Genomic DNA, 14,983 nt, shown 5'->3' with positions numbered 1-14,983 from the left:
CCCCCAGGCGTACCTGGATGGAGGACATCTGTGCGTATCCTCGCCAGCTGAAGCCCTCGAACTCCAGGGGGTTGTAGCCGAAGCGCACGGCCCGGCCGGCCGGCGTGGTGCCTTCCTCCAGCTCGAATTTCAAGTGGTGAAGGTCAGGGAAATAATGGTCCTGTGCTGGTCTGGGGAAAAGAGAGAGCACCGTTACCTGCTGGGCTACCCGGAGGGAGCGGCAAGAGGACACCTCCGCCAGGCCGATGTGACAGCAGCCCAGACAACGAGGCCGCCATCCCTGTGGTGGCAGAGGACAGCGTGGGAGGCAGAGCACACCAAGGTGCAGCTTACTGGGTGCAGGTGGGACCCCGTGTGCTGTGCCGGCAGCGACAGGCTCCGCTCCGCTCCTCACAGGACGGCCCCAGGGCCCCGCCGACATCGCACCGGCAGCCTGCGGGAGGAAGCGCCTGTTTACATTCCCGCCATGCTAACGAGCTCCTGGTCACTAATCAAAGGCGCATCCCAGCGGGCGGGGAGCCTGGGGCCACTATTTTTATTCCATTGTATCCGTTTTCATATTTGGCCCCGGACCCACTTGGATCGACTCTTCTTCCACCTCAGCGCTGAGCTATTTCCAGGCGGCTGAGGGAACAAGGTCTGCAAACCCTCACGGCCCTGCCACCAGCCACAGCCCTGCTCCCTCTTCCCAGCCCTGCCAGCACTGCGTGGGATGGCTCAGAGCAGCCGGATCTCCTCCTTTACCTCTTCCCATGGACACGGTGGAGAGTGGCCAACCCCATGTATCCATGCCTGCCCTCTCCCAGCAGGAGGAAGGGGCACAGCTGCAAGGATGTGACCAGTGGTTCAAACATACCAGTTTCTGGTACCCAAAGGTGTACCTTACCTGGCTGCTTGCTCCCCAGCCTGACAGACCTATATCCTATAGTGGAAAAACATGATCTCTGGTCTCCACATCCACAGTAATTCCCAGCCCATGCTCTGGGCCATGGTACAGAACCACAGAATCATCAAGGTTGGAAGAGACTTTTAAGATCATCAAATTCCAGCCATCAACCCGGCACTACCACTGAAGCCCCTAAAGCACTAAACCACATCCCCCCAAAAATGATGACCCAAAACAGGAGGTGGGACATCTCTTGCCCCTTCTCTCCAAGGTCACCAAGCAGTCAGTCTGTGCCGTGGGGTCAGTTCCTGTGGCCCCCCTCACTCACTGGACACACCACAAAGAGCTCACCTTGGCAGCCGAAGTAATTTGCGTTCTCCATGTTGAAGAAGCCGTCCCTGCAGGCCGAGCAGAACTGCCCACACACGTTGGCTTTGCAGAAGCACTGCCCATCGCCCTGGGAGAGAAGCAGGCATAGAAACTCATTCCCTCTTGTTGCTTGTCAAGGCTAAGCTGTTCCTCAGTTATTTGGGTTCTGGTCTGAAACACTCCAGAAACATTTTGAGTTTCACGCTCCACACGGCTTCCTGCACATGGGTGGGCCAGATAAGGGCCAGATAAATTACCCAACAATGCAGGCAAACAAATATCCAGGCATCCTGGGACAGACCCAGAAATATTTAGGTGCCTAATTTATGGCAGGTCTTAATCCCACATTCTCATGCAAGCCCAGACTGTGGTGCAAGCGCTGAGAGCTGTGTCAGGGCCTCTCCACCAGCTGCTGTGAGAAACAGAGCTGAACACTCCCAACACAGCATGCTCAGAGGAGCCTGGAAGCAGAGGAGCAAACCCACCTGCCGGCACTCCGAGATTCCGCTGATGGTGCCCTTGGTGTCACACTTGCAGCCTGGGGAGAGGGAGATGAACAAGAAAGCCAGAAGGTCCATCAGCCCCTGAGAAGATGCCTGATGGGGTCAGCACCCACCACACCAGAGGATACTGGTTGGGTAAGAGGAGCCAGAACTGGTCAAGTAGAAGGTAGCCCTGCACAAGAGCTCGCATTCCATTCTGGACAGCTACTGTTGAGGACACAGCTACCAAAGACATTTGCCTTTTCTGCATATTTGGCCATGAAAAGTTAAGTGTCTGCAGGGAAGGCTGAGAATGGCAGAACTTACTGCACGAGCCCTATGTTTCATCCCAAGCAAAAAGCACCGGGCTCCAGCCTTTCCCCTCTCCACGTGGGGGTTACCCAGAGCACTCCAGCTTTGACCCATCACTTCTGGGTGAAGATGGAAGGAAGGCCATCGCTTCCAATCCTGCAGTGATGGTGCCCACTGGCTTGGGTTTGGCTCTCACACCATGGAGGGGACTTTTGTGGGCTGTGCAAATGCCATTTCCTTACTCAGGCAGCCATAGGGGTTCTCTGGAGTCAGGTTCCAGTATCCAGGCTTGCATCTGTCACAAGCTGGGCCTTCAACGTATGCCCGACATGCACAGGAGCCCTGGGGAAAGGCATGGGGAGAAAAGAGCAGGTGAGAATTTGCAGCACAGTGGTTGAACATGGGGTCTGCTGCTCTGGATGCTTTTGGGCTGAGCTTAAGGAAGGACCTGATCCAACATGAGATAAAGGGGATCATATAAAAATGACCTGCAGGGGTTGTGGTGGGTTCATTTGATACTCACCGGGGCCAGCGAGGGATCTGCAGTCTCCAACCCTGCTGGGTTACAGGAGCCCACTAGAAAAGAGGGGGAAAAGAACGGATTTATAGAGCCAGCTCTCCCCTTGGCTGTCCCTAACTGGGGTTATTTCTCCCCTTGCAAAGCTTTTGGGGGATGATAAATGCATTTACCAGCACCCAAGACACTGGAGTGTGCCAAGAGATCAGGGAGAAGGGGCTACCTTCGCAGTGGGGGAACCCGTAGGCGCCGGGCACACAGCTGTCACAGCGCAGTCCCGTCACCTTGGGCCGGCAGCTGCACTGCCCCGCGTCCTGGTCACAGGTGCCATGCAGGGACCCCTCCCGGGAGCACTGGCAAGCTGCAAGAGAGGGGGGAGAACTGCTGCAGCTGCATTCAGGGCTTCCCAGCAGCAGCCTCTTTTGTCTGCCTGACCTTCACCAAAAGCAGCCAGAAATGTGGGTTATAAATAGAATTCTCATTCGTTGCTTTTGGTTAAAACTACCCCAATCTTTTAGGAAAAATAGTAGAAGCCTCAGTGTTTATCACACCCATTCACATACATTTACGTGTATTTAAGAGGCAGGGAAGAGTTTTGGTTGAGGAGAAGGGGTAGGTGTGATCTCATCCACCCAGGTCAGTTGCCACTGATGTATCAGACCCTACAAAATCCCAAACACCCAGGAGCAGCATTCGGCCATCAGGGTCTGCCCTGATGTGCATGTTGGATGTGGGCAGTGGGGTGAGGGCAGAGCAATGGTTACACAGCTTCCTGCAAAACCTGCTGCCCATGAGTGCACAAAGATCCCACTGCCCTATCACAGGAAAGGTCAGCAAGCTGCCAGGGAGCTGCCCATGCCTTTCTTGCCCAGCCAGCACACCTCAAATCCCTGCTGAAGGAGACATTCTAGGCTGACACCCCCACACTGGCTAACAGCAAAAGATTGCTCATAAGACAACAGATTTAAAAAAATATAAAAATCAGGTGGATCTTTTCTTTCTTTACTGTGCGTCCTCTACAGCTCTGCAATGTGGACACGGCTTTATGAGACAAAAAAAAAGTGACTACTGAAGTCCTGTGAGACCATTTCATCTCTGCTTCCAGCCTCTTCAAAGGCATATTGCCGGCATCAGCATTTGGGAGGAGTGTTCTGCCAGCTGGCATGGCTCAGAAGTCCACATTTAGTCCAGTGCAGGAGGGTGATGACGCTCTTTTGTTGCCTCAGGGAAATTGTATCATGGATTACTTTTTAATGAGCAGTAAATTCTTGCTGGGAGACATAAGAGTACATCTGGCTTCCAGTCGGGACTGCTGACAGGGAGGGAGATGGGGACACTCTGCCTGGAGCTGGGGAGGGCTGGTCAGAGCATTTGGGGCTGCAAGCACCTACCACAGCCACTGCTCAGTCCTGGCACCAGCAGCAAGAGTCCAGGAGTGATGCAGTGCCCAGGGAAATGGACAGGATCAGAGACTCATTAAGGTTGGAAAAGACCTCTAATACCATCATCCACCTACTCCCCCAGCACTTCCAAGTCTACCACTAAACCATGTCCCCAAGTGCCACATCTACACGGCTTTTTAATCCTCCCAATGATAGTGATTCCACCACTGCCCTAGGCAGCCTGATCAAATGCTTGACAACTGTTTTGGTGAAGAAATTTTTCCTAATACCCAACCTAAACCTCCCGTGGTGCAACTTGGGGCCGTCTCTTCTTGTCCTGCCACTTGTTACTTGGGAGAAGAGACCAACCCTGGTCTGGCTACACCCTCCTTTCAGGTAGTAGAGAGCAGTACGGTGCTACTCACGTGTGCAGCTGGGGTATCCGTAGAAGCCTAGGGCACACTGGCTGCAGGTGTGTCCCGCAAAATTCCCGTGGCACCGGCACTGCCCCGCTGGGCTGCAGTTGTTGTCCACTGCACCCCGGGAATCGCAGGAGCAAGCTGTAAGAGCAGGACTCTGATGATCCCTGTGATCTGTGGCCAAGCACTGCTGGTCTGAACCATCGTTCAGCCCCCCAGAAATTAGCCATTTCCATCAGAACTAAATTAATTTCTTAATCCCTTGGCAAATCATGCAGTATTTTCATAGCCACACCAGCAAAATGCCACAGAGGGATTTTTACAGCCCATTCAATGCTTCCCAGCAGTTTCGTAGGTTAATGCACTAAAATGACACACAAAAGAGGCATAAGCTGAGACACCAGGTCACGGCAGGGTTGTGATGAGGAAGTGCGACTGATAAAAACTGCTTTGTCTTCCAGGCTTTGCTATGATCCATGACCTCCAAAACAATCCTGCCAAATTCACAGTGCAAACCACACGGGGTTGATTTTGAGAAACACCCAAGTCCTGCAAGAACAGGTATGTTTTTTAGAGCAGCAGGAGCTGAAGGTTCAGGTGCTTACCGTAGCAGTGGGGGTAGGAGTGGTGCCCAGGGCTGCACTGCTCACACCGCGGCCCCGCAAACTCGGCTCTGCAGAAACAATTCCCGGCGGAGTCGCAGCCTCCTGGCAGCGTCCCGACTGAGCTGCAGCCACACACTGCGACACACAGAAACCACCCGCCCTGAGCTGCGAGCCTGGGCCAGAGCTCGTGGCAAAATGTCTTTGTCCTGGGCTTCTCAGATTAGGTGCTGCTCTAAGTGTTCAAACCATCAACGTATTTTCCAAACACCCACAAAATCACTATCCAGTCCTTCAGCCCCCTGCCAGAGGACTCTGGCTGTGTGTCCCCACCCAGGCCTGTGAAGGACAGATACTCACACTGGCACAGAGGGTAGTTGAAGTAGCCTGGAGCACACTGGTCACATGAGTGCCCTTCAAATCCCGTCCGGCACAGACACTGCCCTGTCTCGCTGTCACAGGTGCCATCGTACTGACCAGGGCCAGAGCACTGGCAGGCTGCAAAGCAACAAGGGCATCAGTAAATAAACAAGTTTTTGTCTTTAGCCTTCCCAGGAAAGGAACCAGAGTGCCTGTTCCTCTGGGGTAGAAGAGCAGTTGCAGGAGAAAGCATAGGGAACAGAGCTGACAGCAAGCATGCCTGGCCCATAGTTCATATCCATAGGGAATTCCTCAAGAGCCCCCCAGAGCCTGGGAGGATGCTGGAGGGTCAGGGCTGAGTGGAAAACAACAGCAGAAGTGCAGAAGTCATGGGAATTTGTCACTTGGAAGTGGAGCTGTGGAATTCCTCCTCCCCAGCATGGGTGGAGAACAAGGAGAAGCCCAGCAGGGCGAGCCTGGGGACGCTGCCCTGGGTACTCACGCTGGCAGCTGGGTCCGTAGTGGCCTGGGGCACACTGGTCACAGTGTGTTCCCTGGAAGTTGGGTTTGCACACGCACATCCCCACCCGGGGGTCCTTCCGACAGGCGTTGCCTTCGGTCCCACCCGCGTAGCAATCGCAGTCTGGATGGGGACACACAACAGGCGACACCACGCACCGCCGTCAGTCGAGCTCTGAGGCCCCACAAGGACAGGAGTTGCCATGAGAGGCAACTCAAATGCTCAAGCATTTGCCTCCATAACCTTCCTATCAGATGCAAATGTTTCAACCAAACCACACCTGGCTTGTGGGGTGGCTGGGAGGCCTCAGCACCACGCAGGTGTGAAGGTGCAGGATGGGCAGCAGGGCAATGCACAGGGCAGGCAAATGCTGCTCCCACAAGCCCAGAGCTGATTCAGTGTAGTGTGGAAATAATCAGAGCCTTTGGCTAACCAGGGTGAACTCTGGGCTTTCTCTCTGGTCACTCCATGCTCAGCTGCACCTGAGACCTTCCCACTGCCAGGGTATGGTGTTCCAGGCAGCCCTGCTGTCACCAACAGCAGTGGTGTGGGGTGCTGGGCTGGGATAGGGAAGGACAAACATCATCCAAAAACTAGAGGGAGGAGGAGGTGGAGAAATGAGAAGGGAAGTGAGAAATTCCAGCTCAGGAAAGAAAAAAACCTGTCTGGAAGATAGAGACTTCAAAATATCAGAAGGAAGGAAAAGGTTATCTGGAGTGTGCTGGGAAGCATGAGACAGAGGAGGATTCGGTGGGAAAAGAGACAGAAAAAAGCACAAGGGAGTAGATGAACTGAGAGGAGTGAGCATGAGGGAGGAGGGAAGTGAAGTGGAGAGCAGGGATGAGAGCATGGATGAGCTTTCTGAACAACAGAGGAAGTGACACAGAGTGAGTGGCTGCCTCTGCACAACCATTCAGAGGCATCCACAGCAGAACTCCCAGCTCAGCCACAGCCCCTCCACGACCTTTCGGAGGGCTCCTCACAGGGAGGGCAGAAGGGACATTCCCACATGGCCTGGACCCCAGAAAAAAATCACACTGTCACTCTAGGCTAGAGATTCCACGTACATAAAAAGGGGATCATAAAACTTCCTTTCCCCCACCCTCAGCTGCTGGTTGTGCTCTCTTACAACCACTCAGGGCTGCCTCATACAACGTACGTGCCCAATAATCTGAAGAACTGATCTTGCATTGGATGGGAGGTGTAACAGAAATGACAGCATTGCCAAAGCATCAAGGAAAACTGCACTGCTTACTTATTATCTGTCCTGCAGGCAGCACTTGTTCTCCAGTATCATTGTGAGAGAAAGCTGGAACGGCTGTGCAGAGAAAGAGACATTGCACGGGTCATCACAGACACACAGAGAAATCCTGATGGAATATCAAGGGCTTGACAGTCCCAAAGATGAACAGACTGAATGAAAATGTGGAACGTGGAATAAAGCACAGATATCCCACTAAACAATGATCCATTACAGCCGTTTTTAGCCTGTCTTTCACAGAAAGTGAGAGAAAACTCCAGCCAAATGGGAAGCTTCTGTTGGCTCTGTGTTCAGACCAGTTCAGCTCTGGTCCAGCTTCCACCCAAGCCAAATGTGGATTTGTACCCACCTGAAAGAACTCCTCCTGGGACAGGAGTGCCACATGGCACGGGGAAAAGACAACCCAAGAGCCACAGCTGGAGCTGCTTGCCCTTCCCACACCCGCTGGGTCTGTGGGCTCCCAGATCTGAACCCCCCACTTACGGTAGCAGTGGGGGAAGTTGAGGTAGCCCTCGGCACAGGCGTCGCAGTGCTCCCCGGTGTAGTTGGGTTTGCAGTAGCAGCGCCCCGTGAGGTCCTCGCAGGTGCCATCGGTGAAGTCAGACTCACAGTTACAGCCTGCAGAGAGGGACAAGCCAGCAGCAGTGTCACTGACAGAGGCCTCAGACTCCCTACAGCAGGAAAACCTCTCAGAAACCCTCCAGAGCGCCCTCCCCAGTGTCACCAAGTCCAGGAGGATGTCACTGCAAAGGAGTTCGCACTCACGGTAGCAAATGTACGGAGAGTCGATGGGGTGGTCGGGGGATCGATAGTACCCTGGGATGCACCTCTCACAATTAATGCCTGTGGTGTGATGCTGAAAGACAGTGGGTTAGAGAGGCATCAGTTCCTCTGCCTGCAGGATTCACATTCGTCTATCAGATTAACCAATAGCTCCAGGTTACAGAGGAAGCAGCTCAGGAGTGTCAGCACACCAAAGACCTAAATCTGCTCAAAATTCCACATGCACTGACTTGGAAACAAAGCATTTCCCACAAACCATATCCTCCCATAAACAGTGTGAGTTACAGGTTCCTATCTGACCTCGAGCCCATTTCACTTCCTTCAGATGGTAAAATGTCCTGACCACTTTGTTATTGGAGGATAGCAGCAACCTGTTTCCTCCCAGCAAGGTAGCACAGCAAAATGTTTCATGCCAGTGCATGATTTAACCACGTCACAGTCACCATCACCTCGGTAAGGGCAGAGCTACTTTCCCACTTTCACAGAGACTGAAGACTGGCATTTCAGTGGGCAGAGAGATATCCAGGGAGATGCCAGAGCACTGTGAACTGGGTAGGGATTTCCCACTGTGCTGGGCAGCAACCTGTCCCTCCCAATTCCAGTGCCGCAGCAACTTAAAGCTTTAGGAGGTAGTGGTACCACCAGGGGACAGCTAGAAACCCAAGTGCTGTTCTCATTACTGGTGCACACTCCTTTAATACGTGGCAAAGACACTAAATTTCCAGGGAGAAACCTAATTTAGATAACAGAGGGGCTTGGTGGAGGTCCCAGCGAGGCTGAACTCCATGCTGACAGCGGAAACAAACACAAACATTTGCATCAGCCTTTTCCAGAGGAGCTCTTTGGGCCTACCTGGCAGTCAATACAAACACCTCCCCCTTCAAACTTGTCCTCACGACTCCTGCTGGCTTTGTGCCGATCCACCTCCGGGTCGTAGTAGCAGTCGTAGGCATGGCCATTGCAATTGCAGGCTGGAATACAAAGAGGTGATGGGAGCTAAACCACCCGTCCTCAGAGGTCCTTCAGTCAGCAGCTGGATCTCAAGATGTCAACTCTGCCTCCCGGGTTTGATGTTGGATGGGTTGCTTTTCCATAAGGAAAGATGCCTGAATGCATCTGGGGGATTACATGATCTCCCAAGCCCTCTCTGAAGCACAGAGGCAGCAACTCCCTCACAAAGTCTGGTCTGCAACCAGGAGAGCGCAGCAGGCACAAAATCACAAGTGAAGTATGTGCAGGCGTGTATGGACGAGAAAGAAAAATTACCACACTGTGGGGCCTTGAGTAGTCTGGTTCAGAGAGCAACATTCTTGCCTCTTTTATCCCACCCTGGATAGAGGTGAGCTGTAAAATCCAGCACCTGGTGAGGGGGCTTTACAAACTCACAGCATTAAGATCCTTTGCCACCCTGCGTTCCTAAGACACCATGTGGTGCAGCTCTGTGCTCTGCACTCCCAGCGCAGCAGAAATTCCACTGTCAGCACTGACCAAAGGTTTCTCTAGACAAATAAAGATGTCCTGTATGTAAACACATCCAAACCTAATTCATCTTGCAGACGGAATTGAGCAACGAGACTTGCCTGCACGAACCCTTGGACACACAGGAGGAACTGGAATGCAAGCAGAGCCAAAGTCCCACACGGACCTTGGAGACCTTCCTGTGTGAGCCTCACCTGAACACCATCACCTGCTGTGCAGAGCCCTCTCTGCTGTGTCACTGCCCTCCAGTTCACCCAGTCCCACTCAGCACCAGCCCCACCAGTGCACCACAGCAGAGCTGTGCTTGGGCAGGAAGGAGGAGCCCAGCTCCCACTTACGCTGGCACTCGTTGGCGCTGTCGGCAGTGGCAGGCTTCCAGGGGAACTGGTTGTAGCCAGGGCAGCAGCGATCGCAGGAGCCACCACAGGTGTTGTGCTGGCAGTCACACTGCAGCCTGTGGGGACAGAACGGGGCACAGACAAGGTTGGGCAATGACAGGGACATGTGGGATGGGGAGCTGCTGTGGGCCCCTGCTGTGTGCCCCTGCTGTGCATCACTGTCACTGATCTCATACATGAATGAGTGGTATTTGCTAATCTGAATGTTCTGGAAAAGAGGCTTCTTAGGCTTTTTATTTCAACTTTTTAATTGATTTTTTTTTTTTTTCCTGAGCCAAACACCAAACTTTGCTATTCCAGCTCCGTTCCCTCCCTTTTTTCTCCTCCACCATCATTCCTTTTTTTCTTCAGGAGACATGGGTAAGAGAAAAATCAGTGTGCCACTGCCTAGCCAGCTCTGCAGAGAATAAAATGTGAAATGGTCGGAGGCGGCAGTGGTAGAAACCTGAGCTGAAGCAGATTACTTGAGAGAGTGTAGCATGGTGCAGAGACACAAAGATGTCCTCACCACTGCTCAGGGGCAGCATGAAAGGACAAAATGACAGCCCAGAGCTGGAGAGGGATGGGGCCACACAGGTGCTATCTGCTCCTCCAGGTATACCTGTGCTGCAGGCAGGAGGGCATGAAATTTGAATTAAGCATTTTAATAGATGCTGGCCCCACGCTCCTTGTGCAATGCACCTCCTGCTTTCCAGGCAGGGCTGTGCTGGGTAAACAGGCGGCTCCGGAGGCGCCAGGCAAGGAATCTCGACAGGCACCACAACGGTGATTCATTAACGTCGGTGACATCATCCCCAAAACCTCCACTTAGCACAAGGCGATTCCATCCAACACAAATGCTTTCTGTTGTATTAGACTTATGGATAATACAGCATGTTCCAGCTTTTATCTGTGCAATTACTCATTTCCCCTCAGGGCCAGTCTGCCACTCCCACCTCTCCCTCCCTCCAATGCTTTTCCATTCAAAAGCAGTGTGTTTAAAAATAAATGTCATTTTTTTAAAACGTTAGAAACAAAAGGAGCAGTCATTCAGGGTGAAGTGCAGGAGTGCAGACACTGCAGTGAGCTGAGTGCCACAGTTTCCACCTACACGTAATTTTAAGATGTGAGACTGCAAGTCTATGCATAGTGAATTGGCAGATAGAGGCAGCAGCACTGGACTAGTGACCCCATTTTAATAAAATATGGGATGATATGAAAGTTTGGGGGAATGCAAGCAGGATTCACACTCAGCATATTTGCTCGAGGCAGAGGGGTTGAGAGGCAAGAGGTCCCACTGCTGCTCCCAGCCCTCCTGCTGCAGATGCCATGGGACACGTGGCCGCAGTCAGTTCTCTCATCACTCATCATGCCCTGTCCCTGCCCACGTTCACAGCCTGGGCTGGAGCTGGCAGAGTCCAGGCATGAAACTGAACCCCTGGCTAGAGCTTAAGTAGCAGAAAACAGCCCTGAAATATTCAACTAGGAACTTTGTTCTCCAAGTGTTTTGCAGACCCAAAGGGGAGTCTCAATGAGAGGCAAACCTTGGCGTGTCTCTGGAATGTAACTACCCACAGACCTCTCACCTGGCCGACTACCACTCAGCACTTTTAAGGAAACAAAATTTTATCGTTTCTTTCCATGGCAGCAGCTGGAGATCAAGATTAAGATCCATATACATACATCTGGAGAAAGATGGTCACTGAGTCAGGGAACTTATAAACCTGCTGAGCAGTATAAATCTCCCTGAGTGGAGGACGTGGCTCCAGCCACACACCTCAGGCTCCTTCATGTTCAAGATGTTTGAAAAGTACTGGTTCAGTTCCCAGAACGCAAAACGATGGCACTGCATGAGTAAGGATGCTCATTTCACATGGAGAAGGAGGTATTTATTTAGTCTCTGCTGTTCAGAGTTAGCAATGACCTCTGAGAGAGCTCATGGCTTTACTGCACCTTGTGCCGAGTCCGTGCTGCTAATGAATTACAGACAAATGTGCATAAACCACAATATTTACATGTTTCATTGATTGAGTATATACAAGGAAGAAGAGGGAGCGGCTGTGTTCACATAGCACACATTTCCTGGTCATCCTGCCATAAGAAATGAAACCGCAGTCTACCCGCTGGAACTGATGCTCAACAGCAGAGACTAAACAGTTTCCAGCAAGCAGCTGTGGCAGAACTGAGAGCAGCACACAAACACTACAGCATCTGGATTTGGCTAGGACATCTGAGGAGCACAATCAAGAAAAAAAAAAAGCCCTTTCCTCTGACTGTACGGAGAAGAAAACACCTGCAAAAAGAGACTGACAGATGGCACAAATCTACCAGCACACGTGGTGCTCTCCCTTCCAAATGGGAAAGGGGAAGCTGGAGTTCAGGATCCAGCAGTGGGAAAGCATCCTTCATCTGTGGATGTGCTTCTGACCAACTAGGCTGCTGCAGTCTTGCTGGTTATCTTCAGCATCAGGCACACTTGTCTCCCCCTTGCTTGTGGCATCCGTGACAGGGCAGTGAAGCCACAGAAGATGTTGCTCTTATAGACAGATGCAGAACCCTTGCAGAGTTCTCCTGAGCTCACTCAGCCTGTTAACACACGATTCCTGTCTGGGCTCTCCAAGCCAGGTTCCTGCTAATCTTTATCTCACTGCTCCCAGGGTTTGCCAGGCGAAAGGGTTGTGCCTCATCCTGCTGGTGTTCACCTTTAACCAGGAGAACATTCCTTCCCTCTGCTTCATTCAGCCCATTCCAACTTGGGGCAAAGAGAGAAAGCTGTGAGAAGTGTGGAGAGCCTTGAGGAGGCTGTACCTGTCCACAGGTCCCTGCACATACACAGGGCCCAGATGTGCTGCCAGATCAACAGATGGATGTGTAGCCTCTGTAGCTTGGCACTTCACACAAACCTTCCAAAGTTGCATGAATATTGTAATTTATGTCCAGGAAGTCAGCTCATGGACATGCTTCATCACGTCCTGAAGTCTTTGCCAAGATTTCTAGCTCACCTCGCCCCTATCGAAGTGCTCATCCTGCCTTTCTGAGCAATGGGCACGAGAAACACAGCGATGTGCAGAAGAGAGAAGTTAAAATGAGCAGCAGAGACCACCCCAACAGGCTGAGATTGTGGGATTTTTAATAGGGCCAGGCCAATCCACATGGATCTATTTGCATTTCCTTGCCATGTTGGCTGTCACACATCAGCACCTGAAGAGGCAGGACATGTGCAAAGGGACACACTGCACAGACTGCTGGAGACATGACAAGTTTCTGGTAGCTGGGTCTGTGTCTTAAGGGAACAGTGTGTCTGAGCCCCAGCTGCTGTGGCATTACAGATATCCCCAAGCTGCCTCTGTGCTGTGTCAGGGCAGCAGGGCTGGGATCCTGCCCAGCAGTGCCCACTTTAATGGGAAGGCTGAACACAGCTGCTCCCAGAGCCTGGAGAACAGCAGCACTTCACCAATTACTCATTTTCTCAACTGAAAGTATCAGATTTCTGCTGACTTGCCTGTGCTCCTGGGCTTGCTAAAGGGTACAGCAATGCCATGAGAAGATCTATTTATCCAGCACCTTTTCCTGCTGTATCCCAAAGGACTTACAGCTGTTATGTGGTGACTGTACAAGGCACCCAAGTAGGAAATGTTTTCTCCCTCAGGCCAGCGTGATCTGCTCTGGGTGAAATGCAACAGCTGCTTACCAACATGTGCTGCAACATCACAGAACAGGCTGGGGCCAAGAGTGGAGATGCCAAATGCATCCTAATGAGAGTGGAGGAGAGGAATTTCAGGAGACAGAGACAGTTGCAAGCAAAGGTGGCATTGAACAAGGATTTCTAACTTATCTCTCCTTGCTCAATTTTCCCTCCCTTCTTGGAGAGCCCCAAACCATCGAAACACCCAGGACCAAGAAAGGTCCTGGCACTTCCATGTTAAAGAATTACTTGTCCCCATGAAGCCTTTTGCCCTGCACACAGGTGTACTGTGCATCCAGCAACAGCAATGTCTAAAAAACAAGGAACTGTACATTCAAATATTTATGAACTTCCTTTTGTCAGAGTTTGGCACATTAAGGCAGGCTTGCTTACCAATACATCTTTGTTTTAATACTTAACAGCTTTAACCTTGGCTGGGACTCACTGGAATTTTATTTTAGACAATCCAAAAGTTCTACATGATCCTGATGAGAAAGAAATACAAGCTCCCCTCGTCCAGCTGAATCTACCCATCCCTTTCATAAAGGCAACATTCAAGCTGCAAACAGATGGCTAAAAGCAACACTTCCATGGTCTGAAGCTGTTCTTTGGCATTTCAAGTTGCCAAGGCAGATGGGAACTCCCATAAGCCAAAATTTAACTTCTTTGCACGCTCTTGTTCTTTTGCAAAGAGTTGTTCAGATACATACATGACCAATTTATGGTTCTTGTGAGTAGAAATGGGCAGCAGTCTCTGGTTTCATGGGAGACCATCTACTTAAGAGAGCATTGTCCCAATGTTTAAGAAGCCATGTGGGAAGCAAGAGACTTCTCTGCACAAGTTCAGAAATGATCCCTGGACTTTGATGGGAAACTTCCCTGTTCCACATCAGTATCCCATCTTCTCCTTCTCACACTCTGCTCCAATGGGATGGCCAAGTTGTGGACAGAGAAACTCGAGCAGGGAGCTGATCTGGCTGAAAAATAGTCTGACAAATTGTGCAATTTTTGCTCCTTTGTCTGGAGCAGTTTCTGCTTCTTTCTCAGGGCAGAGCCATGAACAGCAGTGATGGCACCATTACTAGCTCAGGACAGGACACAACTAACACTGGTATCTTTCATTCTTAAAACAGTAATTCAAATGCTCTCACACAGAACTGGGATTTTGCAAAAGGTACCTGTAAGGGTCGTTGGGGTCTTTGGCATCACAGACGTCTGCATGGCCGTGGCAGACACAGCGCCCTCCGATGCTGATATCCTTGATGCTGTAGTAATACTGGAGAGCACAAGAAAAGCTGGCCATTACTATCTTTACAAATCAGATTCGTAACCGTTCTACTCAGGATTCAGCACGACTTTATCCAGTAAAATGATGCGTTGGGGTATTTCCCTTACAGTGACACTGCCTATGGTAAGATCCACCACCTCTAACAGAGCCCATTAGCTACGAGTGGGGGGGCTCCCAGCACAGCCAGAAAGCCACATGTGACACCAAGAAGTGTTTCCCAGTTTCACATTGTTGGTGCCTTCCCAAGCAGCCTCCAGCTCC

The 14,983-nt window shown here is 51.5% G+C and overlaps 1 protein-coding gene across 1 annotated transcript in view; it reads right to left on the bottom strand.

Annotated features, from left to right (window-relative positions):
* Positions 1–14,983, bottom strand: part of LAMA5 (laminin subunit alpha 5) — an 85,191-nt gene that overhangs the window by 29,236 nt on the left and 40,972 nt on the right. Inside the window, 17 exon segments of the mRNA XM_039563188.1 lie at positions 14–170; positions 334–433; positions 1,238–1,343; positions 1,741–1,793; positions 2,292–2,391; positions 2,573–2,625; positions 2,790–2,927; positions 4,374–4,508; positions 4,973–5,107; positions 5,330–5,467; positions 5,832–5,972; positions 7,105–7,167; positions 7,594–7,728; positions 7,876–7,966; positions 8,746–8,864; positions 9,711–9,826; positions 14,613–14,710. Coding sequence (XP_039419122.1) covers positions 14–170; positions 334–433; positions 1,238–1,343; positions 1,741–1,793; positions 2,292–2,391; positions 2,573–2,625; positions 2,790–2,927; positions 4,374–4,508; positions 4,973–5,107; positions 5,330–5,467; positions 5,832–5,972; positions 7,105–7,167; positions 7,594–7,728; positions 7,876–7,966; positions 8,746–8,864; positions 9,711–9,826; positions 14,613–14,710 — 1,878 coding nt within the window.

The sequence above is a fragment of the Corvus cornix genome, chromosome 20, assembly GCF_000738735.6.
Source record: "Corvus cornix cornix isolate S_Up_H32 chromosome 20, ASM73873v5, whole genome shotgun sequence".
Classification (NCBI taxonomy): Eukaryota; Metazoa; Chordata; class Aves; order Passeriformes; family Corvidae; genus Corvus; species Corvus cornix.
Note: the sequence above shows the minus strand (reverse complement) of the source record. Positions and strands in the feature narration are given on the sequence as shown.